This window comes from Rhinichthys klamathensis, unplaced genomic scaffold (genome assembly GCF_029890125.1).
Source record: "Rhinichthys klamathensis goyatoka isolate OS25496 unplaced genomic scaffold, OSU_Roscu_1.1 h1tg000059l_1, whole genome shotgun sequence".
In the NCBI taxonomy this organism is placed as follows: Eukaryota; Metazoa; Chordata; class Actinopteri; order Cypriniformes; family Leuciscidae; genus Rhinichthys; species Rhinichthys klamathensis.
The window spans coordinates 1,784,175-1,810,929 of NW_026606604.1; the positions used below are offsets into that span (position 1 = coordinate 1,784,175).

At 41.4% G+C, this 26,755-nt stretch overlaps 1 protein-coding gene across 1 annotated transcript in view; it reads right to left on the reverse strand.

Annotated features, from left to right (window-relative positions):
* Window positions 1–13,820: 13,820 nt before the first annotated feature.
* vipr1b (vasoactive intestinal peptide receptor 1b) overlaps window positions 13,821–26,755 on the reverse strand; it is a 93,059-nt gene continuing 80,124 nt past the window's right edge. Inside the window, exons 7-13 of the mRNA XM_056248877.1 lie at window positions 21,827–21,980; window positions 21,630–21,690; window positions 21,452–21,524; window positions 20,076–20,167; window positions 18,940–19,069; window positions 16,263–16,304; window positions 13,821–14,988 (exon numbers count right to left, since the gene is read on the reverse strand). Coding sequence (XP_056104852.1) covers window positions 14,794–14,988; window positions 16,263–16,304; window positions 18,940–19,069; window positions 20,076–20,167; window positions 21,452–21,524; window positions 21,630–21,690; window positions 21,827–21,980 — 747 coding nt within the window. The 3' untranslated portion in view covers window positions 13,821–14,793. The remainder of the gene's footprint in view (window positions 14,989–16,262; window positions 16,305–18,939; window positions 19,070–20,075; window positions 20,168–21,451; window positions 21,525–21,629; window positions 21,691–21,826; window positions 21,981–26,755) is intronic.

Here is a 26,755-nt window from a genome sequence, read left to right on the forward strand (position 1 = left end):
TGAAATGAACACTTAAAAGCAAACTTTTAAGCACAGGAGTTAACTCTCATTTTTATAGGAATTTGAATTCATTGGCCTGATGCAGTCACACTGAACAAAGGAACGCTGTTTGTAATTAGAAATGGAGATTAAGCTGTGCGATTTTTATCAAAGACTTCAGACGTTGATGAATCCTACTCGGTTTAATCGCAGTAGATTTCTTGCTGGTTATCTTAAGCTTTGCTTTGCAGCTCCTTGCAGTTTATTTTTTTAAGCACAACATGACTAGCTAGTGCGTAGAATAACAATATGCACTCACTAACAGATTAGCTGTGTTTAAATAATGAAAACTGATATCAAAGCCTGTGAAAAAGATCCAGAATTTTTGTGAGAGTGCGATTTACATTTGCATAGATATTGCAGCATTGGACAGCCACGTTTTCATCCTAATTTAGAAGGCGATGCGAATAAGCCTATATGTTTTGCTTCCTAGTCTTCCTCAGAGCATGGTATAGGCACCGTCTGTGTTTGATGTTAGAGGTCTGCTCCATTCATGTGTGAAATTCCCCACCTCTGGAAAAATCAAACACATAAACCCATTAAAACTTGTGCGTGTTGCCACAGGGTGAGTCCGCTCCACTGAGAGCGCATCTTCTCTCCCTTGGACTTTGGGAGGAAATGTCAAGCCATCTTTAAAGTAGAAAAAAAATTATGAGAAAACATAAATTATTTCACAGCTGGCACTTAGCTTGAGTCTGTTCGCTCATTTACTCATCTTCGTAATTACGTGCTCATTTGGATTGGGCTTAAATCAAATCCAAATGGGATAGTCCACTTCCAAGGGACCTCAAGAATAATTCAAATAACTAAAAAAAATCAAGATATATCCTCCTCTGCCTCCATCGAACTCATCATGTGTTGAAGAACCAAATTGAAAACCTGGTTATACGAGAAAGCGTAATTTTAAAATGTGACTTCTCGACCTGGAAAAAGTCCATTTTGGCACCAAAATCAACAGTAATGAGGATAATAGCATTAGCATGCATTGGTGCAGTTTTGTGGGTCTGTATTGGAGACACAGGAAAGAGCTGGCAAGCATCTGGTGATGACCAAAAATCACACACAATTATAATAATGAAATTTACACATCTGCCAACATGTACAATTTTTTTTTTTTTTTTTTTACTAATTAGGAATAGAGAGTGTGGACTGGACAATGTGACATGATGGTTGTGATTTAGATTCCTGCAAATACAATGCACATCTTTATGACTCACCTTTCTATTCACCCACACAGCATGAATTCACTTTAATTAAATTTCAAATGTGTGTGGTATCACAACCTTGGCGTTGAATAGCAAAGGAAAAAAAATGCAGATCCCAAAAAGCCTTGTGAATAAATGACTGCGAAACAGTGGCAGCATAACATATAATGAATCAAATATTTTCTTGACTCGTAATCCACACAGCCTTCCACTGTGCAATAGTCTCTTAGCTATGAAAGAAAGCTTTGAAGCATATTGGTCTAGCACACAATTTACAGTAAAGCAGCAGAGTCAAACATATGAGGACAATTATTACAGGTCTCATACAAGAATCAAGTATAATCACACAGAATGAGGAATGAAAAAGAATACAGTTCTGTTTAAAAGTTGAAGAACATTGTAAAAACACACATGGAGCACTTGCCAGAGATGCTGAAAAAGCTAGACTTGGCACAACAGTCAAATACATCAATCTAGCTTTACATACAAAACAGTTAAAGTAGAACACAGCAGAAAGCAAAAGATGTGTTCGGACAGCCACAAAAGACGGCCTACTCTATGCCTACTGTGTAGCTAAGCATTATGGAAATTGTGCTAGCCAGACGGGATTTCAAATTTGACCCTTGTTTGGTTTGAAGATGAAAAAATGTAGGCTACCAAACACAATGTTCTCTTACCATTCCTGATTTCTAACACACACTCACAGCGTTCGGCGGGATCTTCCGGCTTTCAGAGCAGAAACTAAAGTCTTTGTGTTTTTCCGTCGGCTTCTTTTCGCGTTCATAATAGGCCTGTGTAAATTGAACAAGTTAATTTCGTCCATTAGATCGAAAGATCTGAAAAAGCCCATACATTTATCCACCCAGTATTATAATGACTATTTAATATTAGCCTACCACTAAACTTTGACTAGGCATGTTGCAAAATAATTGCTCTAGGAACCTCAAAGCATATTTATATTTTTGTATAATTTGTGCTACTCCATAATGATGTTTGTAGCTTAAGCAGGGCCCAAACATAAACTCAAGCCCAGGGCCCCCCAGCCCTCTAAGTCCTGCCCTGGTGCAGCCCATGGTGCGTCTCAAGGCCTGGGTGCACTTCAATTTCAGTGTTCTGCTCCTTATTGTGCACAGTTGAGCACGGAAAGATGCGTTCGCCGCGTGCGCACTATCCAGTAGACTTTACTTCGACCGTCCGCATGACGTCATTTTCCTGACTACTTTCTTTTCCTGACTAGGGAGTGGATTGAGACTCCCTGAGTTCCCTTAACGGAAGTTCTGAAGCACGAAACTTAAATCACCCTTAATCTTCCGGTTGTCTTACAGTTTTTCTCGATTGCTTAAACACATTTCTTGAAACTATGCCTCGTATTCTCAAAACAGTAAACACAAATCCATAACGTCTCACCCAATTCCCCAAACATCCTATTTTCAGGTCAAAATGAAGCTCTACACTCAAAACCATTCACTCTTACTGAAAAACCAAACTTTGCCCTCAGACAGGACACACAAGCCCTCAAAAATACACACACTACAACATAGTCTTACACACTGGTGCTATAAATTCAAAACAACATTTCCAAAACTGGTAATTCATGTAGCTTGTGGTCCCCTCCCTCCCTCCCTCCCTCCCTCCCTCCCTCCCTCCCCCCCATCTTTTTTTTTACTCTCTCCTACTCTTACGTAAGATGTGTGTGGTTGAAATACCATCATTTGCCTAGAAAGATAACATTCTGTGAGCTAAGACTATAAAGGAGAAAGGATGCCCTCCCTTCACTATCACACTCTGCAGCCACTCTGTGTGACTGTACGACTGCTGGCCTTTTCTTGCAAGAACATAAACCTCATCAAAGACAATTGGAAATGTTTGTCTCTTATTCAGTGATATAAATTTGTTTGCCACCACACCTCCCTGAAGGTTCTGATGATGGAGGCGACGGTGAAGCGACTCAAATTTGGCTGTACTCTTTGCCCAGCCTCCCTCATAGTCATACCATGGACAAGGACATGGCCAACTAAAGTGGCTTGAATTTCATCTGAGACTGCTTGTCTTCTTGTCCTTCCTCCTCCTTCTCCTCCTTCTCCTCCCCCTCCTCCTCTCCCTCCTCCTCTTCCTCCTCCTCTTCCTCCTCCTCCTCTCCCTCCTCGACCTATTGCTTAATTTCTCTGTGGATCCATTGTTCCAAAACTCAGTAAACTGATTTTTATCTTTTATAAAATATTGTATAACCTTTTATCTATTGAAGGATCTGACTGATGTGTGTTCAATTTTGACTCTTAGTGTTTTCACCTGGGTAATTGTGTGCTAACTGAGCTGAAGCTGTGCTGACTTGAGTGAACAATATTGAATGCTAGTGCTTTCTAAATGACCACGTGGTGTAGGCAATGAGAAATGAAGGGATTTGTGTGTAGAGTTTTGCTGTGACAGTTCAACAAATTTGACTAATGTGTCAAAACAGGGGAATAGTGTTCATAGTTCAGTGAAATGCGTGTGCTTTTTGATAAATGGCATTATAGTTTTGACATTTTAGTTCAAAAGCCTGGTTATAGTGTTTAAACAATCGAGAAAAACTGTAATAGGAGTCTGGGGATTGTTGGATATTTTCAGGTGTGTGTGGGACTCAAATGCATCAACACCACACGAAGCCTGAGGCAAGTCAAGCTTTCTCTGATTGGATACTGTCTGACAGGTCGAGCTCCAGTTGTGGTTCCCAATCATGACTGCGAGGGTGAAATCAGTGGCTCAGAACTGAAAGGATAGCAAATTACCAGATCATCTCCCATTTCTGCTGAAATCACATTAAGTTCTTATAAAATGTCATGCTTTTGCTGTCTGGCAAGGCAACGATTGAACTGTTATGTGCTGCTTAGATTTCATAAGGAGGAACATTTCTTTCAATAACAGTGTGATCCAGCGTTACGATATCACCGATTTGGCATATTTTTAAAGCAGGTTTGATCCAGCTCAAAGCTTTGAAACGGTGGTTGTGCTGACCCTCCATGGGCACTGCTACCAAAAGATGGATAAAATCCATTCTGTTGTTGTAAAACAAAATTTTAAAGATCTGGCAGAAATATCTCCATTGCAGGTTTCCACTGTTCACAGTGTATATCTGAGAAACTTGTATCACGCTGAAGGGAAGCTGGGACAGATGAAATATATTTGTCTCTTGGGCATTCTGACAGCTTTATTTTTCATGTATTTTCTTATCAGCACAATCTGACCTCGGCAGATGGATGAACCCTGACTGAAGCAGTGAACCATTCCAAACAAAAACACAGATAAGTGTACTAAACTGATGTAACAGAAGAAAAAAAAACATCATAAATGAAAATACAGGCACTCTCTGCTATTTTTACATTTGATTGAATTCAGTGAAGAACGGGCTAACACTTTACAATAAGGTTCATTATTTAACATTATTTAACTACCTTAGCTAACATGCACTAAGAATGAATACTTCTACAGCATTAATTAATCTTAGTTAATATTAATTTCAACATTTACTAATACATTATTAAAATCAAAGGTTGTATTTGTTAACATTAGTTAATGCACTGTACATGTACAAACAATGAACAGCTGGATTTTTATTAACTAACATTAACAAATACTAATAAATAATGTAACAAATGTATTGCTCATTGTTAGTTCATGTTAATACATCAACTAATGTTAATTCATTGACCTTATTGTAAAGTGTTACCGTGCTAGTTTTTAGGCTTATTTCAATAAAATTTAACATAAATGAATAACATTATATTGAAAACATTTCCTGCTATATTTTCACAACATTTAAAGCTTAAATCTATATGATTACAGAGACTGTAACATTAGCAATGAGGTGTTGTCACTGCATTTATGCCTACACTGAAGCAGAGACCTTTGAGAGTGGCCTTTAAGAGAGATATTTAAGGGAAAAGAGGTGAAACTACACTCAGAAAATTAATCTTTCACCACTGCTGACATAAATGTGTGTTTTTGAGTGTTTTACTTTGGCTATTCATAATGTTCTCAGCTTGTGTATGATGAGTGACTGGAAATGGTTCTTTCATGTCAGACCCCTGCTGATGTAATCGAATGTCATAATGTAGCCACATTATGGTGTGACTATAATTGGATTCACTCAAGGTAACAGAAAGCATAAAATGACATAAAAGAGATGAATTTTTTACATCTGATGAGATCGTTTCAGAATGAATACCAGAACAATTGAATACAAATTTGAGTTTTGCTTTCTGGGTTTGAGTCAAATTACAATTATATATTTTTTGTGTCTGGTCCACCTAATGTTGCAGCAAAACAAGCAAGTTTTTGCAGTTCCCTTTCGTTGTCACTCCGAGTTACGTCGGATGACGACGAATGGGGTTCGCTTAGAAGCCTTTCATCTTCGAAAGAAATAAAACGAGCCAATGGCAAGGAAATGCCATGGGTCTGCGTAATTTGCATGGCATAACTCCGCCCCACCGCGTGGGTATAAAAGGAGAACACCAGCAATATGCAGATATGTTTTTGCTTCGGAGCCAAGAAGTTCTCTTCACTCCTGCGGCCTATTCTCTGACTATCTTCGAGAATCTTCTAGACGAGCATCTTCCAGTCGGTGTTGGTGTGATGGCGAGTTCCAGCGAGTTTCACAATCCTGCCTGCTGAACTGAACAGCGTGTGTGTTTGTCCCTTGGCGCTTCAGCACTGCTGCAAGCTTTTTGCTACGTCTTTCTAAAGACGATCTGCCCGTGTATTTCTGAGTGCGGTATTCTGATAGATTCAGCTGATGGGCACAAACGCTGTTTTGACGTGTTTGGGCTTCTATCACGTTCAGACAGCGTTCGTGGATGCGTCACGTTCTCCCAGCGGGAACATGACCTTCGCAATGAAACGGTCGAGACTCGATTAGCGAGAGTCCCCTCATCCACACCCCGATCTATTTTCTCCACGCGAGATAATACTTCGGCTGGTGGCCAGTGTGACCTAAGACAGTAGTTCTGGAACTAAACCGACGAAATATCCTCGGTCCACACCCCGTCTTTCACATTGCAACCCGATCTCATTCGGTTCCCCGGCAGATGAAATCATGTATATTACCGCATCTCAAGGTGAGCTGGAGTCCTCTAGAGATGATGGCTCGTCTGTGCTGCCATCCTCGGGTGTGCTAGCATAACGAGTCTGATCCAGAGTTGACAGCTATGCTTTCCTGGGCCGCCGCGAGTATCGGGCTTGTGTGGAACCATCCGCCATGTCCCGAGCACTTAAGGCTGATGATTGGTTTTTGGGGGAGGCGAACCCAAAGACTTTCTACCCGGACGTGCATGAAGAGGTCATGAGATTGTGGGAGTCTCCTTTGACTTTTCGCGACTGCTCGGCGGCCTCTTCCGCCTTCTCTGCCCTTGCAGAGGCCGCGGCCAAGGGTACACTGGGGTTCCCCCCGTGGAGTGTTCTGTGGCAACACATCTGTGTCCTTTCGTGGCGACCCTAAGCACCCCTCCAATGCCTGTAGGTTTTTTGTCTACTCCGGTGGCAAAGACCTATAGAGCTGCAGGGCAGGCTGCTGCCTCACTGCATGTTATTGCCATCCTTCTGGGTGCTCAATGACATGCACGAGGGTAGGGCTGATTCAGGGCTCATCCAAGAGCTGCCTGCCGTCACCGACCTTGCTCTACGAGCGACGAAGGTGAACGCACGCTCCCTGGGTCAGGTGATGTCCACATGCATGATCAGACATCTCTGGCTTAACCTGGTTGATATGCACGAGGCTGAGCGAACCCGCTTCCTCAACTCCCCCATATCCCAGGCTGGCCTCTTCGGCGGCGCGGTCGAGGACTCTGCCCAACAGTTCTCGGCCGCCCAGAAGCAGACTGAGGTTACGAAACATGTACTGACCCCGCAGCCAGCTGCTGCTACCCAGCCGCCGGCTCAGACGCCTCAGTACGCTTGCCGCCGAACATGCCTTCCGGCAACTTCCGCCCCTCCCGCCCAGCCCCAGCAGCACCGGGTCGCGCCGTGGAGGTGGTCGCAGGAAGGCGCCCCTGCCCGTACCAGCCCCGCAGCCTGCTGTACGCCAGGCGATGCGGCGCTGCCGTTATGGGCAGCTCAGACGTGGGTTGCAGTTCTTTCAGGAAGTGGTTGCAGGGCCACTCCTTCCCCCGGTAGAGGGCCGGGGGAGAATTTCTTCTCCAAAGAGCTGCATCCCATCTCTGAGCCCCCAGAGGGCGCGGATGGCAGTGCGTGCCGCTTACGAGCCTCGCCACTCTCGTCCCCCTCTGTCCCAGAGCTCTTGGATGACAGTTTGTGCCGTCCCTGGGCCGTACCACTCTCATCCCCCTCTGTCGCCAGACCCCTGGCAGAGCAGGCCCCCACGGAACGGGCACATCGGGCCGCTATGCCGACCACGTCCGGGCCGGTCATTCCGCTTCGCTGCACCACCGAGGGGACGTCTGTGGTTCGCGTGACCCCGCTGGCACAGTCCTTGGGAGCCTGGCTAGAGCTTCCCAACCTGTCCCGCTGGGTCGCACGAACCATCAGGCTCGGCTATGCAATTCAGTTCGCACGGTCTCCTCCCCGCTTCAGGGGAGTCCGCTCTACTATGGTCAGTGGCAATGCCCCTATCATGAGAGCAGAGGTTGCTACCCTACTGGCGAAGGGTGCGATCGAGACTGTCCCTCCAGCCGAAATGAGGTCCGGGTTCTACAGCCCCTACTTCATTGTCCCGAAGAAATCCGGTGGGTTACGGCCAATTCTGGACCTGCGCATCCTGAACCGCTCCCTTCACAGGCTGACGTTCAAAATCCTCACGGCCAAACGCATCTTCGAGTGTGTGTGGCCCCAGGAGTGGTTTGCAGCAATCGACCTGAAGGACGCCTACTTCCATGTCTCCATTCTCCCTCGACACAGACCATTCCTGCGGTTTGCTTTCGAGGGGCAGGCATACCAGTACGCAGTTCTCCCCTTCGGGCTAGCCCTGTATCCTCGCGTCTTTACGAAGGTCGTCGAGGCAGACCTTGTTCCCCTACGGGAACACGGGGTTCGCATCCTAAACTATCTAGAAGACTGGCTGATCCTAGCTCACTCTCGAGACCAGGTTTGTGAACACAGGGACCTAGTGCTCCGGCACCTAGCTCGTCTGGGCCTTCGGTTCAACTGGGAGAAGAGCAAACTTTGCCCCGTGCAGAGGATCTCTTTTCTCGGTATGGAAATAGACTTGGTCGCCTTACGAGCGAGCGCGCGCAGTCACTGCTGACTTGCTGAAGTTATTTCAGAGGCTCCTGGGGTATGCCGCTCAGATTGTTCATATGAGACCGCTTCAGGTCTGGCTTTGCGACCGAGTCCCGAGGTGGGCATGGCAACACGGCACGCTCCGAGTACCAGTTACTCCGACCTGCCGTCAGACCTTCACCCCGTGGACGAACCTCAGCTTTCTACGGGCCGGAGTGCTCTTAGAACGAGTTACCAGGCATGTTGTTGTCTCAACAGATGCCTCCACGGGCTGAGGTGCCATGTGCAATGGACATGCTGCCGTGGGCTCCTGGACAGGACCCCAGCGCCTATGCCATGTCAATTGCCTCGAGTTGCTGGCAGTACGCCTTGCTCTGCACTGCTTTCTGGTGCTGCTCAAGGGTCAAGACGTACTAGTCCGATCAGACAATACCGCCACAGTAGCGTACATCAACCATCAAGGTGGTCTACGCTCCCGCCGTATGTCGCAACTCGCCCGCCACCGCCTCTTATGGAGTTAGAAGCATCTGAGGTCGCTTCGAGCCGTTACATTCCCGGAGCCCTGAACTGTGCAGCCGACTCCATCCCCAGTCGGTTCAGCTGATTTTGGACCAGTTCGAGGACGCACAGATAGATCTGTTTGCCTCTCACGACTCGACCCATTGCGCCCTGTATTATTCCCTGACCGAGGGCACGTTCGGCACGGATGCACTGGCGCACAGCTGGCCGCGGGGCCGCAAGTATGCGTTTCCCCCAGTGAGCGTTCTTACGCAGACCCTGCGCAAGGTCCGGGAGGACGAGGAGCAGGTCATTCTGATCGCGACGCTCTGGCCCACACGGACCTGGTTCTCCGAACTCGTACTCCTCGCGACCTGGCCAATTCCTCTGAGGAAGGACCTCCTTTCTCAGGGACGGGGCACCCTATGGCACCCTCGTCCCGATCTTTGGAACCTCCACGTGTGGCTCCTGGACGGGACAAGGCAGGTTTGAGTACCCTACCACCAGCGGTGGTGGCTACCATCACTTCCGCTAGAGCGTCGTCCACGAGACACGCCTACACGTTGAAGTGGAACCTCTTCGTCAACTGGTGCTCTTCTCGCCGAGAAGACCCCCGGAGGTGTTCGATCAGGGTCGTGCTTTCTTCCTTCAAAATGGGTTGGAGCAAAGGCTGTCCCCCTCCACCCTCAAAGTATACGTTGCCGCTATTGCCGCTTGCCATGATACAGTGGAAAGTAAGTAGTCTGTAGGGAAGCACGACCTGATCGTCAGGTTCCTGAGAGGTGCGAGGAGACTGAATCCTCCTCACCCTCCTCTCGTTCCCTCTTGGGACCTCTCAGTGGTTCTTACTGCTCTGCAGAGTGCTCCCTTTGAGCCTCTGCAATCAGTGGAGATTAATTTCCTATGAAGACAGCTCTGCTGGTTGCACTGGCCTCCATCAAGAGGGTAGGGGACCTGCACGCATTCTCCATTGACGAAGCGTGCCTGGAGTTCGGGACGGCTAACTCTCACGTGATCCTGAGACCCCCTGCTTGGATATGTGCCCAAGGTTCCCACCACTCCCTTCCGGGACCAGGTGGTGAATCTGCAAGCGCTGCCCCTGGAGGAGGCAGACCCAGCACTGCTCTGTCCAGTACGTGCTCTCCGCACCTATGTAGACAAAGGGTGTCTCACTGGATAGTGGACGGCATTGCTTTGGCTTACCAGCAGCAAGGTCGACCGTGCCCCCTTGGTGTAACTGCCCACTCCACCCAGAGTGTGGCGTCCTCTTCGGCTCTAGCGCATGGCGCCTCGCTAACAGACATCTGCAGAGCTTCAGGCTGGGCGACACCCAACACATTCACCAGATTCTACAATCTCCAAGTGGAGCCTGTGTCCTCTCATGTACTCGCTTCAACCAGCTAGTAACGGACCCGCTCAGGTGTCTTCGCTTGCTCGCCATTCCACTCCACGGACTGGATACATGCGATATTTTCCTCAGGTGAGCTTCCTCGTCAAGCCCTGAGTTCCTCCAGCACTGCTGACGTCGACGCCAGTATATTCGTCGATGCCTTATATATTGAAAAATGACATTTTATTCAACTTGAACATATTATTATAAGAATATACATTCTTTATTGTGAAAGATGAGAGGTAATCTGGCTAATCACACATTTAACCCTCTGGGGACTAAGCCATTTTTGGTCCGTTTTCTCTGTTTTTACATTTGGCCTTATAAACCATATGTAATGGAGATGGAACACTATGTGTTTGGTATCTATGGATTCAGAAGACCCTAAGCTAACATAAACATGCATGTAATGTGTTTATAAAGGAAGTATGAGTGAAAAATGTACTATAAACTAGAGAATTTCAAAAACGGAAATTAGATTTTTGTCATTTATTTCTGAAAATCACACATCACACAACAATAGTGAACAGTTTTTGAACAAAAAATATATTTGTCAAAGCCTTTGCTTGACAGACATGTGCAATTGTTAAATAAAATGTGTAAAGAACAATGAAAACTGTAACTTTATTTACAAATAGTCCTAGGCGTTTTTCTTAGGAATGCTTAGAATTTTCTAAGCAATGCTTTCTCCTCGTCACTCTCCAGTAATTGTTCCAGAGCTTGTTCCACCGTAAATCGTTTACTGCTTGCCATCATAAAAGTGTTAAAACAATAAATAATGCTATAATTGTTTGTGTATATATATATATTATAATTGTTCTGTCTTTCTCATATAAATCTCTGATAATCAGCTCCGTAAGCCTCCGTCCGCTCTCTCTCCTTCTCTCCATTCAACGCTGTTTGCGTCATATCCCTAACTATATAATACCACCCATTGCAAGGCTACAGAGTCCTCTGATTTGCTAGAAACGTCATGGTAACCTTCCTCTGATTGGGTAGGAACATATTTCTCCATCGGCAATATTTCCATTGGTTGTTGTTCGCGGAATCTGCCAAACAACATCGATTTCATTGGCCTTTTACATAGTGGTATTGCGCAACAAGGAAGTGTGTATATTTACAAGCCGGGTGAGTTATCACTGTTTTCAGCGGAATCTGAGGAAGACGGTGAAAAAGACCGCAGCTCTCTATCATTAATAGTTTTTAAGATAATTACACATTTGTAAAAGTATGCCATTTTGGGCGGTACCGCCCGATCCGTCCCCAGAGGGTTAAAGTCCATATTGATCTATTGCCTGCGCGTTGGCTAGGTGCATCCGTGTGCATGGGTGACCCCCACATGTGTATTCCACTGTAAGCCTCTCTGAGCATGTGTCTTTCCATTGGCAAGCCACCTTGCCACCCCTGGGGTTGAAAAATTCCACCTGCGGCTGGACACCCCAGTGTTCTCCATATGCTTCCCTCTGGGTCATATGTGTATTTTCTAAGTCCCCCTCCCCCCCTCCCCTCCCCCTCTGGGCTGGCATTAATTGCATATTTCTCTGACATATGAGATATGCTCCCCAGTGTACCTTGGTATTCCTGTGCTAAATAGGAGTCCTTCGTCCATGCTAGTTTCACGACAGGGAACTCAGATATACGCAGGGCACTGGAAGACAGCTGTGAAGGTGGCGTGATTAGACTGGTAACCCCATTTGTCGTCGTCCGACGTAACTCGGAGTGAAAACGAAAGGGAACGTCTCGGTTACGGATGTAACCCTCGTTCCGAGTCACGTTACGTCTCCCTGCCACTTCCGCTGTACCGCTGGAACAGCCGAGTTCAGTCTTGGCTTCTCAGCGAAGAAACATATCTGTATATTGCTGGCGTTCTCCTTTTATACCCACGCGGTGGGGCGGAGTTACGCCATGCAAATTCCACAGACCCATGGCATTTCCTTGCCATTGGCTCGTTTTATTTCTTTCGAAGATGAGAGGCTTCTAAGCGAACCCCATTCGTCGCCATCCGACGTAACGTCTCCGTTCCCTACTCAGGGAACGAGGGTTACATCCGTAACCGAGATGTTACGCTTGGTGGTACAGTTTTGGTGGCACTGAAATTACATAATTAAATTAATTTGAAAAAAATTGTTACGATTACGATTGTTGGTTGGGTTACATGCCATATCAAATCTTTTCCATTTTCCATCTGCTTTTAACAAAACTAAGATTACGCCCTGTGTCACAGTCCTTTTTTCCCCGAGAGAGATTCAGCTAAATTATTTATTTGCTGAGTAAATTTCACTCTACTAAAATACACAGTGTCCCCTCTGATCCTTAGTGTCTGTCAAACCCCAGACATATTGAAGAACCATTCTGCTTTTGCCTTCTGGTAAGCATTGAATGAAAGGGCATTGAAGCAAATTCTAACACCAAAACACAAGAAATGACCTTTAGATTATTTGTTCATCACAAGATTAATAATGTGTGTGTAAAGTAAATAATTTTGATTTCATGCCGTTTAAATATAATAGAAATATATGCTGTCACAAAATTGCAATGTAAATGTACAGCTTAAGTTTATTTAAAATTGTTCATTGTGAGCAGACAACAATGGAAAATGGTCCCAAATGTTACAAAAATACATATAACATGTATCAAGCTTGTTAAAATGTGGATACAAAAATATTCAATATGTGTTACACATGACTGTAAAGAATTTGGGTCATGCTGCTTGTGAATTTATCATTTGAAATGTACCGTATGTTGCCTGTGTAGCATGCCGTATGGACATATTACTCACTTTCACAGCACATATACACAGTTAATATACACAACATCCAGTTCTTCTGCTTTGCGCTGACATATTAAGCTTTACCAATCTAAAACAACAAACAGTGTATCATTCCAAAACCAGACACAGCCTGTACAGCGCAACTGAATAAAATAGGCACCTTTTCCTATATGCACTTCACAAAATTCACAAAGTCAGCTAACTAAGTGATATTTGTCCTTTTATATATTGAAAAATGACATTTTATTCAACTTGAACATATTATTATAAGAATATACATTCTTCATTGTGAAAGATGAGAGGTAATCTGGCTAATCACACATTTAAAATAAAAAAAATGAAGTAATCAGACAATGCTGGGCAGTGATTTGAGGCTTAAACATATATTTTACTATAACCTTTGCGAGACATCCCACCTGTAGCATCAAAATTAATTTACTGTACATTCCCTTTATATATTATCAGATGTGACTGTACATATTTATTTTACACTCCACTGGAAATGTGGCACTGACCCAGTTTGAGTCGCTTTTCCGAGACTTCACGGGCCTTGATCTGGCTGCAAGTCCATCCCAATGAGTAAAACTGTGAGACAAGAGCATTGGTGTGACAGGACGGCCTGCTTTTTTCATTTCCCTTTAGCTTTTTCATAAACACCAAAATTCTTCTAGTTGAACAAGCACTGCAAGTTGCTACTGAAACCAAAATCTATTTTGTGCCGCAGTAAAATGGAGATGGTAAGTTTACAGATGCCACATCAATAGCAATAGTGCAAACACTTAAATACCACTTCCATTGTTAGCATGAATTGGTCGATGTGTATTATTCCTTAAGATTAATAATAAGCAATGTCAAAGTCCGTGACAGTTTTATCAAGCTCCAACAGGGCCGTTCTTGTGGGAACATTGATGTCACAATGGAGTTTGTTCTTTGCACAAAAGGATTTGACATTAGACCATAAAGTCGTCATGTCACATGGCACATTGACAGTAAAACAAGCATGCACACTGAATGTTGACACTGCTGGGATGACTGATCTGGAATGATAGTGCAGAGAAGGGCATTCAGCTTCCAAACGTACCTACACACACACAGATCTGAAAACATTGTTTAAAAAAAATGAACAACATGTTTCAAAGAAACATCACATTTGGTCTCTACAGTGTATCTCCATATATTGGATATTCAACAATCCACTTTTGGTTGCCTTTTTGTTTCTTTTTTCCCATTTTTTTTTTACTTTCCTCACAAGCAAAAATATATAAGAGCAGCCCAGGTAGAGAATCCCTAACCTCTTTTTCCTACAGCGTATCATCATTCATTCTTGATGATGCTGTTGCATCTGTGTCCCTGCAGAGCCGAGTCGGCACAATATGACGAAAAAGGTCTAGAACTACAATATCTCTGCTCTCCAGAAGATCACCGCGGCTTTATTTACAGGATTTATGTGTTGCAGAAGGTGATCCGATAGAGTTGTTCTCACAAGAATCTCGTTATGACTTCTATGGCATCAAATTGCGCTATATTCAGCAAAAATGTAAGGTTTAGTAGCTCATACCTCCAAATAATTATATGTAGGAACTAAGACAGTCTGAAATTCAGAACTATTCAGTAGAACATCATCATGGCCTCTCACAAGTCTCATTCTGGTGTGAAGATACCACATCATTATAGATGCTAGGTTAGACTGTGATGGAGGTTTCGTCCTGACACGCAGAGGTACGGCGAGTCTTGGGGCTGCAGCGGGTCAGCATAGAGATCTGCGTGCTGAAGTTGTTGCCGTTGCTGCCCATGGATGGGTGCTGGTATTTGGTATCGGGACCCAGGAATCTTTCAAGGTGCCATCGTCTCCATTTCCTCTTGATCTCACCTTGGACCTGAGAGACAGACAAGATCCAATCCTATCAATCAGTGATGGATAAATTGCAGTCATGCTCTACAGTTTTACATTAAAAAGCCACATTAAGGTAGTAAAATGAGTTGAAAATGCTGTTTTTTGCAACACAGCCTCACTGGAAGTATGTGACTCTGGCAACATTCCTGCAAAAACTGAAATACCTTGTTGTTTTTTTCAGATGACACAAGAGGCGCTATAAGCGATATCATTTTTTTCTCCATTGCGCATGCGGGTTTCTTACAAAGCTCATGAAGTAAACATGCCTTTGTACACATTTTTGCAAAATGATATTGCAGTTTCAAAGTGAAATCTCTAGTGGGTGATGGTAAATATTGTGTTCAATTCCCTCCAAAACAGTTAAACATGACTGTGGCAACATTTATGTATGTTGGTTAAGCACAGCATTTCGGAAATTAAATGTCCGTTGAGTGGCTCTAAAAGGTTGATGCTCTGTCATGTTTGAAAATAACATACTACCTACACTAAACCCTACTCCAACCTAACTCATAGTGAGAGAATAAACAAATTGATGAAGCAACCATGCCATTTTAGCTTGCTTCTAAAATTATTTTATTGTGATGGCATTTGCAGGTCCTCGTAGAACCTAAGCTTGCCACATCATAAGTTCAATGCTGTACCAGAGGAGCTCACGAGCAAGTTTACTACATCAGAAAAGCTGGTTATGCTCTATGGTAAAAATGTTTTAAATTCAGAACATAGTATTGTGCAAGGAGCCGTGCAAAAATAAATCTTTATTGATCAATTATCTGCGGCCCTGTAATCATAATTTGTGTGAAAAGGGAAAAAATGCGTTGGTGTTTTACTGCCTCTGTTTAGAAATTCTGTTCTAGAAATGTAGCAGTCACATACAGTTGTAATAGAAATGTATAGACTTTCAGCTGTTTGCAACGAACAAATCAAACAAAAGTGGTTTCCCCAAATTCAACTGAAAATGCAACTTACCTGGCGCTAGAGCCTGCACCTGTGACCCTTTTATTTAATCTGTACAAGCTAGAAGCCCCAAGACGCTATGAACATCAATGCATATATCAAAGTAATAGGCCACCACTGTCAGTACATCTAGAGCTATTTACAGCATGTGTGAGCTAACAGAATATAAGCCAGGGTTTGAGCTTTTAGCTTTAGAGAAATTAAATAAAACTTTAATATACTGTAGGACGTGGCTTCTGATCAGTTGTAAATGAATGCACCTAAACATTTCCATCCATCCATATATCCATCCATCTGTCTTACCTCTCCATTCAGAAAACAGTAGAGTACAGCAACCACAAAACCCTGTTAAAACAAATGAAAGCAACTTACTCGTACGTCACTATAGGTACAGTGTAGGCATTGCAAGGCCGTTCATTCAAAGCATTACACACAGGAATGACAATGTGCTAAATGTCTAGAGATTCCCATTTCCCACCAGACTGTCTATGACTGTGGCCTAAAAATATAGGTTCGAGTCCTGAAGCAGACAAAAGTATATTTAACTAAGGGGGGCAGATACTTCTTGAATTCATGCCAGTCATTCTGGTGGCTCTGCCTAAGAAACCTATAATTGGGGCACTTTTTTTTGTCCCCAGAGCTTATTTTTATTAAAACTAACAGCTTTTTTTGTATATGAAGGTCACATTTAAAACTGTCTTGGAAACTTTTTACCATGCCTTTTATTTTTTATTTTTTTATTTTAGTTTAGTTTTTGCCCAATTTTAAATTTGTTTTTAAATATAGATTTTATTATACGTGAGAATGTATATATATATACAGCTCTGGAAAACATTTAGAGACCACTGCAAAATAATCAGTTTCACTGGTTTTACTATTTATAGATATGTGTTTGGGTAAAATTAACATTTTTGTTTTATTCTATAAACTACTGACAACATTTCTCCCAAATTCCAAATAAAAATATTGTCATTTAGAGCATTTATTTGCAGGAAACGACAACTTGTCAAAATAACAAAAAAGATGCCGTGTTGTCAGACCTCAAATAATGGAAAGTAAATAAGTTCATATTAATTTTTAAACAACACAATACTAATGTTTTAACTTAGGAAGAGTTCAGAAATAAATATTTGGTGGAATAACCCTGATTTTCAATCACAGCTTTCATGCGTCTTGGCATGCTCTCCACCAGTCTTTCACGTTGATGTTGGGTGAATTTATGCCACTCCTGGTGCAAAAATTCAAGCAGCTCGGCTTTGTTTGATGGCTTGTGACCATCCATCTTCCTCTTGATCACATTCCAGAGGTTTTCAATGGGGTTCAGGTCTGGAGATTGGGCTGGCCACGACAGAGTCTTGATCTGGTGGTCCTCCATCCACACCTTGATTGACCTGGATGTGGGGCATGGAGCATTGTCCTGCTGGAAAACATTGTCAGAGCAGAAGGAAGCAAGTGTTCTTCCAGGACAACCTTGTACGTGGCTTGATTCATGCGTCCTTCACAAAGACAAATCTCCCTGATTCCAGCCTTGCTGAAGCACCCCAGGATCATCACCGATCCTCCACCCAATTTCACAGTGGGTGTGAGACACCGTGGCTTGTAGGCCTCTCCAGGTCTCCGTCTAACCATTAGACGACCAGGTGTTGGACAAAGCTGAAAATTGATGATCCTGGGGTGCTTCAGCAAGGCTGCAATCGGGCAGATTTGTCTTTGTGAAGGACGCATGAATCAAGCCAAGTACAAGGTTGTCCTGGAAGAACACTTGCTTCCTTCTGCTCTGACAATATTTTCCAGCAGGACAATGCTCCATGCCCCACATCCAGGTCAATCAAGGTGTGGATGGAGGACAACCAGATCAAGACTCTGTCATGGCCAGCTCAATCTCCAGACCTGAGGTTTAACCGCGAGGTTTATGACCGGCTTAATTAAGGCTGGAAGGGACCGGGGAGTGAGTATGTGCATATGTGTGTATCTGTGTGCGTGTATGTGTGTGTGGCCTGCACTCAGTGACGGAGCCACTCCGTCACAACCCCATTGAAAACCTCTGGAATGTGATCAAGAGGAAGATGGATGGTCACAAGCCATCAAACAAAGCCGAGCTGCTTGAATTTTTGCACCAGGAGTGGCATAAAGTCACCCAACATCAACGTGAAAGACTGGTGGAGAGCATGCCAAGACGCATGAAAGCTGTGATTGAAAATCAGGGTTATTCCACCAAATATTTATTTCTGAACTCTTCCTAAGTTAAAACATTAGTATTGTGTTAATAATGGTATTTACTTTCCATTATTTGAGATCTGACAACACGACATCTTTTTTGTTATTTTGACAAGTTGTCGTTTCCTGCAAATAAATGCTCTAAATGACAATATTTTTATTTGGAATTTGGGAGAAATATTGTCAGTAGTTTATAGAATAAAACAAAAATGTTAATTTTACCCAAACACATACCTATAGATAGTAAAACCAGAGAAACTGATAATTTTGCAGTGGTCTCTTACTTTTTTCCAGAGCTGTATATATATATATAATACTTAGTGAATAAAAATGGTTATTTTTCTCCACCATAATTTTCAACGCAGAATACCATTAAACAATACATCATTTGAGATGTGGAGGAAATGTCCATGATCTTAAATTAAAATGAATAAATTAACGAGAGTGTGATAAGTGTTTTTATGAGAGTTTATTTTCTAAACATCCACAGGCTAAAAAAGCCAAACACCCAATTATGCCATTAAAAAAACAACAGCCAATAGCTAAAGTGTGTGAGACAGAGATGCTCTTTGGAGACTGTTTGAGGACCCCTGAGCAGTTCTACCAGACATCATTAAACTATTCTGCCATTTGAACAACAGTCCTACCATTAGCCTGAGAGCATTTCCTGTCACTTGGGACTATATATTGATATTTGGGCTCTACTTTTTTTTTCTTTTCTTTTTTTCAAAGATAGTGTGAGTGATTAAATCCTCAGACATACCTGAAATGACCCAAGAATGAGGTCAAACACAAGCCTTAGTTCAGTTTTTATGTTCTCTGGAATGAAAGCGAATATGATGAAGTTTATCCCAAAGAGTGGAATCAACAAAAGTGTGGATTTTGCCAGCCTCCTATAGAAAAAAAGGGGGGGGGGGGAGAAACATAACAAAAAGCATTATGCGACACTTTGTTGTCATTCATAACCTGCACTCAGCACGGGTCTGAGAATGATATTATTACCAGGTTATATCCAAAAGCATATTACTGGAATAACAACATTAGTGATGCTGGGTAGAAAATTGCAGGTGCTTAAGAACCGCGTCTTGTTTTGTACGAACTGCACAGTGCAGAGTTACTCAAGGACAAAGGACATTAAATCATCCGAACAATGGCGGAGAGAGCCACTGACATTTTAGATGATGAGATTGCAGTGCAGTCGGTTCTCACTCGCTGCTGGAGAGACCAGCTAAAATATCCCCATATTTTATGCCTGTGTTAAAATTACATAAACTAAAATGCTTCTCATGTACCTCCCATCCTCACCCGTCCGAAAAGACCAGAATAGCTGATCTACAGCAGAAGTTGTGCTTTAGATGCTGATGTCCCCATAACTATCTTAACCAACAAGACTCTTGTGGCCAATTGGCTTTTGTTTTGTGATGGTCTTGCTGGTCAGCCTCAGGCTGGTCTAAAAGCTAGACCAGCACTTATCCACTTTAACCAATCTTGGCCAGCATTTAAAGGGATAGTTTACCCAAAAATCCAAAATGCATAAACACCATAAACAAAGTAAAAGTAGTCATTTGCTATATTCCAAAGTCATACTATACCTGTGAGGAAAAGGCTGAAATTTAAGTCGCTATTCATTTTTCACCTTTGCTGCAGTTCTCGAATCTTATTCACATTTTTTCAAGATGTCTCAAAGTCTCACGGAAGAAAGTAAGTCAAATGGGTTTGGAATGATGTGAGGGTGAGTAAATGACGACAGAATTTTCATTTTGTGTGAACTATCCCTTTTTACCCTTTTGAATTTCAAGCTGGTCTTCTCAGAAGGGTGAGGAGATTAAAGAGAACAAAGGACAGAATGAATCTTATTTTAAAGCAAAAACCTGTTTGAATGGAGTCCAAAATACTTACGAATATTGGTTTGATTCATTTCTCCCAATGTCAGGACAGTTGATCTTCTGCCGCAGTATCCGGATGATACAAATGAACAGGATAAAGTTCATCTGTTGTTGGTGGAAAAACAAAGTAACAAAATAGTGGATGTCGTTATTTTGCTTCATGTCATGATTCAGCAAAGATTACCTAAACCACTGAGGGGTCATAAAGTCAATGGTCCCGAAGCACAGTGTTTATTATTACTGTCTCGAAGAAAGCAGGGAACCAAGTCTATTAGCAAAGGTACAGAACAAAACTACCTCCTTAAGATGGCAGCGAGACAGATAACATTAACTCTAAGTAGACAAGATGGCCTGTATTAAGACTTTTTGCTTTCTGACTAGCAAAAAGAAGCAATAACTGTGCAATAGGCATGTCTGAGTGGAGGAAGACAAGAAGTGCCTCAGTTTTCCAGCCTAAAATAGCAAATCCCAGACAGTATAAATAAATCGCCATAAACATTCGATTCGATTGACAGATCTCTCTCTCTCTCTCAAGCGCTTCTCTCTTTCCAAGATGAAAAGCCAAGAAGGGCTTTTAAGAGCGTTTTTCACACCTTTCAGCCCTTATTGATATTTCATGTATAATGTAAATCCCTGGAGGGAAACATTGCCTGGCACATAGGACAACAGGTTTTGTGTTACTTAAATCTTAACACTCAGCACTAAAGCAAATCATTATATTGTAAGGTTATAAACAGGAAAACTGAAAAAAAGCCAGAACACAAAGTAAAACCCATGAGAGATTGACTGCCATGAAGTTTTCACAATAATTATTAGAAGCTTGCTTACAGATGTATGTGTATCTATCTAATATTTTTTGTTATCTGAGAGCTTTCAATAATTATTACACTGGAAATTATATTAATTATGTGGAGCCAGATTGACCCATGGATTTGTAGGGCCCTAATAAAGATCACGAAAAGATGCCTTTTCTTTTAGGAGAAAGAGAAAACTTACAAAATATACACAAAATTCTAAAGAATGAAAAAATATTAAAAGATTATTTAAATAATTTAAAAATATAAAAATAAAAGCATTAAAAATAAAACAATAAAAAAGAGAAAGCATTAAAACTACAAAAAGAATGAAAATATACTAAAAATATATAAATATAAATTAAAAAATATAAAAGCATTAAAGATTAAAAATAAATTAAAAAGAACACTCTAAAATATATATAATACTAAATAGAATGAAAAATATGGGGGGAAATATAAAAATAAAAGCATTTAAAAAGTACAAATATGCAAAAGAGAAAGCAATCTAGAAATAACTAATGTTTAAAATATATAAAAATTGCAAAACACTAATGAATTTTTATATAATATATTTATTGAAAGGGCATCTCACCAGAATTGAAGCTAATATGGGGGTTTTGATAATCCACCAGAATGGGTCGGAATTTTCGATTATGTCCCAGCATCTAAAAAAAAAAAAAAAAAAAACGGCATACAAATGTCATGTACACATTTCTGCTTGCATTTTTACATAAAATCATTTAAGCCTTTGACTGATGTGTTTATCTTACCCCACATCTTTGAAGTAAGCCTTGGCAAAGCTCCAAGCCATGATAAAAACCGCTGGGCCTCCTGCAGCGAGATAAAATAGAGTGTAAATTCAGTCAGTTGCTTTATATGGCTTACTGACATAATCAGTATGTCAAAGGTTAACAAAAGGGTGAGTAAAAAGGTTAATAAAGATGCACATAAATATTATGACACCTACCCCAACCAATCAGAATGTACCACCAGAAGTACTTCCTCTCTGAGAAGAAGGAGACGGCCAACAGAGCATGAAGATACAGACCTTCCACTAGGAGCCAGAAGAAGCTTGCCATAATGCAATACTGGAAAAAGACAATCACAGCTTTGCAGCCAACCTGAAAATCAGACCAAAAAAATGAAAATGGCTTTGAAGAAGTCATTCACACCCTCGAGTGCTCATCTTTTAGGTGCACCCTGATATTTACCACGATGATAAAAACAATTTGTAAAACGTCCGTGCTGCAGTGCAACTACTGAATATGCATATGTCACCATGATCATTTCAGATATCTCGTTATAAAGAAATCCACTCTTCATTCAATAGCTTCCAAATTACACATAAAGTACCATTGAGTGATAAACTTTACTGGCAAATTAAATTAAATTGAAACAAAGCAGATACGCTCTTTAAAAAAAGGATCCAAAAGGGTTTTTTCGTAGCGTTGCCACAGAAAAAAAACAAAACATTTTTGGTTCCCCAAAGAACCCCTCATTGAACAGGAATTAAAATAACCTTTTTGTGTGTGTGTGTGTGTGTGTGTCTGAAGAACATTTTAAAAATCTAACCTTTTTTTAACCTTTCTTCACTATAAAAAAGCTTTTGTGGAATGGAAAGGTTCAGTGGATGTTAAAGGTTCTTCATGGAACCACAGATGTCAATAAAGAACCTCTATTTTTAGGATTGTAGCTAAAGCATTGATTTGATTGTTGGTTTATTATTTGCTATACAGTATGTAAAAAGGACATTTTAATAGACAATTTCTGACTGTTTACAGAGTTAAACATTACATGGTTGAAGCATGTAAGTGGTAACATTTCTAAAAATGCACATTTAAGAAGGTCAAAGTAAAGGAAGTTAATGGTTTTTGATAAGTTAGTAAAAATTTGCACAGGGGAAAAAATATATACATTTGTAATTTCTCAAAAACCCTAATTCGATGTAGATAATTATTTATGTCATGTATTTCCTAGATAGGGCTCCCCTTATTTGAGTTCCTCTCACTTCCAGAGAAATGTAAGCGCTGCTAACAGGCATGAAACATGAAAGCAGTGGTTCTGTTTGGGCAGAACCGGTGGGAGGTAGAGAGGAGTGTGTTGCATGAGGACAGCGAGACATGGCAGGCAGACTGCAGGAAGACTATAAACAAATAACTGTGAGACAAACACAATGGAATGAAATCAGACAGGAGGGTGTGAGTGGTTGAAGGCAAAAAGAAAAGAGCAAAGATACAGCATCATGCTGAAAATGCCATGTCCTCATGCTCAAGAGCAGAATGAATTAATAAGGACTCCTAACTTCTGAGTCTTCAATAAAAACAAAACCAGCAGGACAGAGCAGAAGGATGAAGGCAGAGAGCAGGACACGACATGAATGCTTTGATAATTGACAATGAACTGGCTCAGGACTGCAAACACAATGGGTGCATCCGAAATCGCATACTCTCTCGAGTAGGTACTTATTTTGAATACGTAATTACTTGACGACCGCTAAAAAAGTATGTTCTATATAGTATGAATGTATGTAGTATGAATGTAATCTGGACGTAGTACATTCGCCATGTTGTCATTATCAAGTGACCTATCAGCGTCGCTTCACTGCCATCGTATGCACACTTCAGAATCTCGCCGAAAGTAGGTCATCTGGGTACTTTGTGCATTTTTTGTCACAAACTGTTTTTTGCCTACTGTATAGTAGGGAAGAATGTGATTTCGGATGCAGCCAAGGAGAATAAATAGGAGAGGAAACGAGGAGGGTAATGAGGGAGAGCAGGTGGGGCAAATAAACCAATAATCAGGTAACAAGGGCGGGGGTTAACCTTTTGAGTGGTACGGTCCCATATATGGGATTATTATTTCTGTGCCCCTGAGAGTACGGCCCCACATATGGGATTTAGAATGAACAGTGACGTCACATAACCCAGAGATGGACGAGCTCAGCACTTGTCATATATCAACTATTTGCAGTGTTTTCAAACACGTAATGTTAATTTAGGTTTCAGACATTTAAATAATCAGGAGGGTGTAAGTAATCACTAGTAAAACAATACATTTGGAGTTTGTAAAATGTACACTGATGTCTATGGAAGCAGCAATAACAATCTATTCAAATATAATTTGCCGACGTGTGTTATTCATATCAGATACACATAGTGTAAGTACTAAGTTTACTCTATTCTTTTCCCAGTTCACCAGCCACTTTCTTACATGTATTTTGGGAGAAACTGATGAATTTTCATGCTGTAAATCCGACTGACAGAACTCTTTGAACTGCGGGGCAAACAAACATGGTGGCACCCATGTCACGTTACAGAATGAACTGTGATGTTCATATCAATGAAACTACAATAAACTAAGGATGTGCAAGATGGTTAGTTCAGGTGAGTTTCAAATTGGAGTCGAAAAGGAGTGAAAGAAAGAATTTAAAAGTAAGCAATTTCTTTTAACTAATTTCTCTTTCCTTGCAATGTACATACACTATTGTTCAAATGTCTGAGGTAAGATGTTCTTTTTTTTTAAGACAAAATTACTTTTATTCAGCAACGACGAATTAAATTGATCAAAAGTGACAGTAAAGTCATTTATAATGCTACAAAAGATATCTATTTCAAATAAATGCTGTTCTTTTCATCTTTATTGATCAAAGAATCCTGAAAAAAAAGTATCACGGTTTCCACAAAAATATTAAGCAACAAAACTGTTTTTAACATTGATAATAATAATAAGAAATGTTTCTTAAAGTCCCCGTGAACCGGAAGTTGCAAACGACTTTTCTCCAGTGTTGTGACGTATTTTCGAGAGAAACGGAATACTAAATGACGCAAAATAGTGGGCGTGGCTTTTTTTCCAACTAGCACCTGATTGGATCTAGAAAAGTAGGTGTTGTCATTCAGCCTGTCTACTGTCAGTTGGAGGGGCGTGGTTACGGATGTTAAGCAGACACCCAAACCGTCAAACCTACGTCATCAGGAAAGGTCCTCCAATGCAGAGGGGTGGGGAAATTCCAGATTTTGATTAAAGATTACGAAGCCAAAAAATTGTTTTTGTGTGGATTGACTTGCATGGATGAACTGTTCACCACAAAACGATCAATTTAGACAAACAAAGTAAGTATGGTCAATTTTGAATTCATGGGGACTTTAAGCACCAAATTAACATATTAGAATGATTTCTGAAAGATCATGTGACACTGAATACTGAAGTAATGATGTTACTTTGACATCACAAGAATACATACTTTCATTTTGGAAACATTGTTTTATATCACCAAAAATAAAATAGGTCCAAAAGATTGACAGGTCTGGTTCAGACACCTACCTACTTGATTTTGAAAATATGTAGTATTATACATAACAATAAAACTCTCAAGTCTTTCTAAAAATACATCTTTGAGCTCTGTGATCTGAGATCATAGAAAGATTCACACATTTTAAACTCTGTTTCCTCTGCAACACTCTCAAAATGAGAGTGCATGCCTTACAGGCAGAAGAAAAGAATTGGGTGGATGAAGCAATCGACAGTTTAGACAGCAGAAGGCTCTGAATGATGCTTTCTCCTTTTGGGCTTGCAAAATGAGGCAGCGCAGGATGAATGGATCCAGCTCATAGTTCTAATGCACACAAATCATCCCAAATTACTCTGAGAGCCGCAACCTCTTGCTCAGGGCACGCGCTCCCTGAAATAGATAGAAAGCTTTCGCCGCAGGCTCAACCACACAAATGGCTAACAAACACCTTCTGCTGAGCTGAACCTCTCAACTGCCTTTTATAATGCATGTATTATGTATCATGCATAAAACCACTGCAACTAATAGTTTTCATAACACTGTTTTCTGGCAATCAGTCATTCTGCCATTCCCCATGGGCCTACTGTTATTTAAAGGTGAGAATAACGTTAATAAGGCAGCTTGACACATAACCTAGCTGTGAATATTCACTGATTCCACAGTAGATTAGTTATATTTTGTGTGCAGAAAGTCTTTAAAAGAGAGAGATGAAAGCCAGTGATCACTATGAATTTTCGTGGATACAGATGCAAACTGTGGCTTTTCCAATTTATGTCAATTTTTTTTGGCCCTAAAATACTAATATGGTAGACTTGACTTTTTTTGTTGTAAATTCTGAGGTAGAAATAGTTATCATAGACATTTTCATTTGACATTCTGTTCCACAGAAAAAAAGTCATATAAGCCTGGAGCAACCTGTGAAAAGAGCGACATTTTGAACATGTGCATTCTTTCTGCCACATTGTTTCAGACCATTTCAGATCTTTTTTTTTTACTTACAATCATCGTAAAAAGTATTTTTTTAAAGATGCAAATTCTATTTCTGGAAGTTGCATTTAAAATCCACTTGCCTTAAAAATCTGAGGAGTCAAATGCTCAGTTTGAAAGAGTATTAAACCTCTGAGGATTTTACAAACGGTCTTGATCTATTGTAAATTTCTGCTCAAACTGCAGACACCAGATCTGAAAACTGGACACGTGTTACAGCAGGACACTTCACTTTAGAAGCAAATGTGATAAGGAGCCACGTTTTCATTGAGAGGTTTATGCTCCTTTGTCAAGTTCAATCAATAGTCAACTCAACAGCTGAGTCATCTCAGAAAACGTCCTTCACTATTACTAGCAGAAAGGCAATAATGATTGCCACGACAATGCTAAATATTGTGAAACTGATTCAACTCATTTTATTAGAAGATTCAACTAAACAGCTAAAACCAGCATGAATTGCTCCAGATTGGTTTAGGCTGGTCTGGTGCAGGTCTAGGTGGAAACAGGCAACTTTTTTTTGACCAGTTTTACTGTTTTACTTGCATGGTCTAATTTAAATTTTGTCACTGTCACTATTTTCCCTGCTTTTTTAAAAAATACTTTTGCTGTTTTCCTTGCATG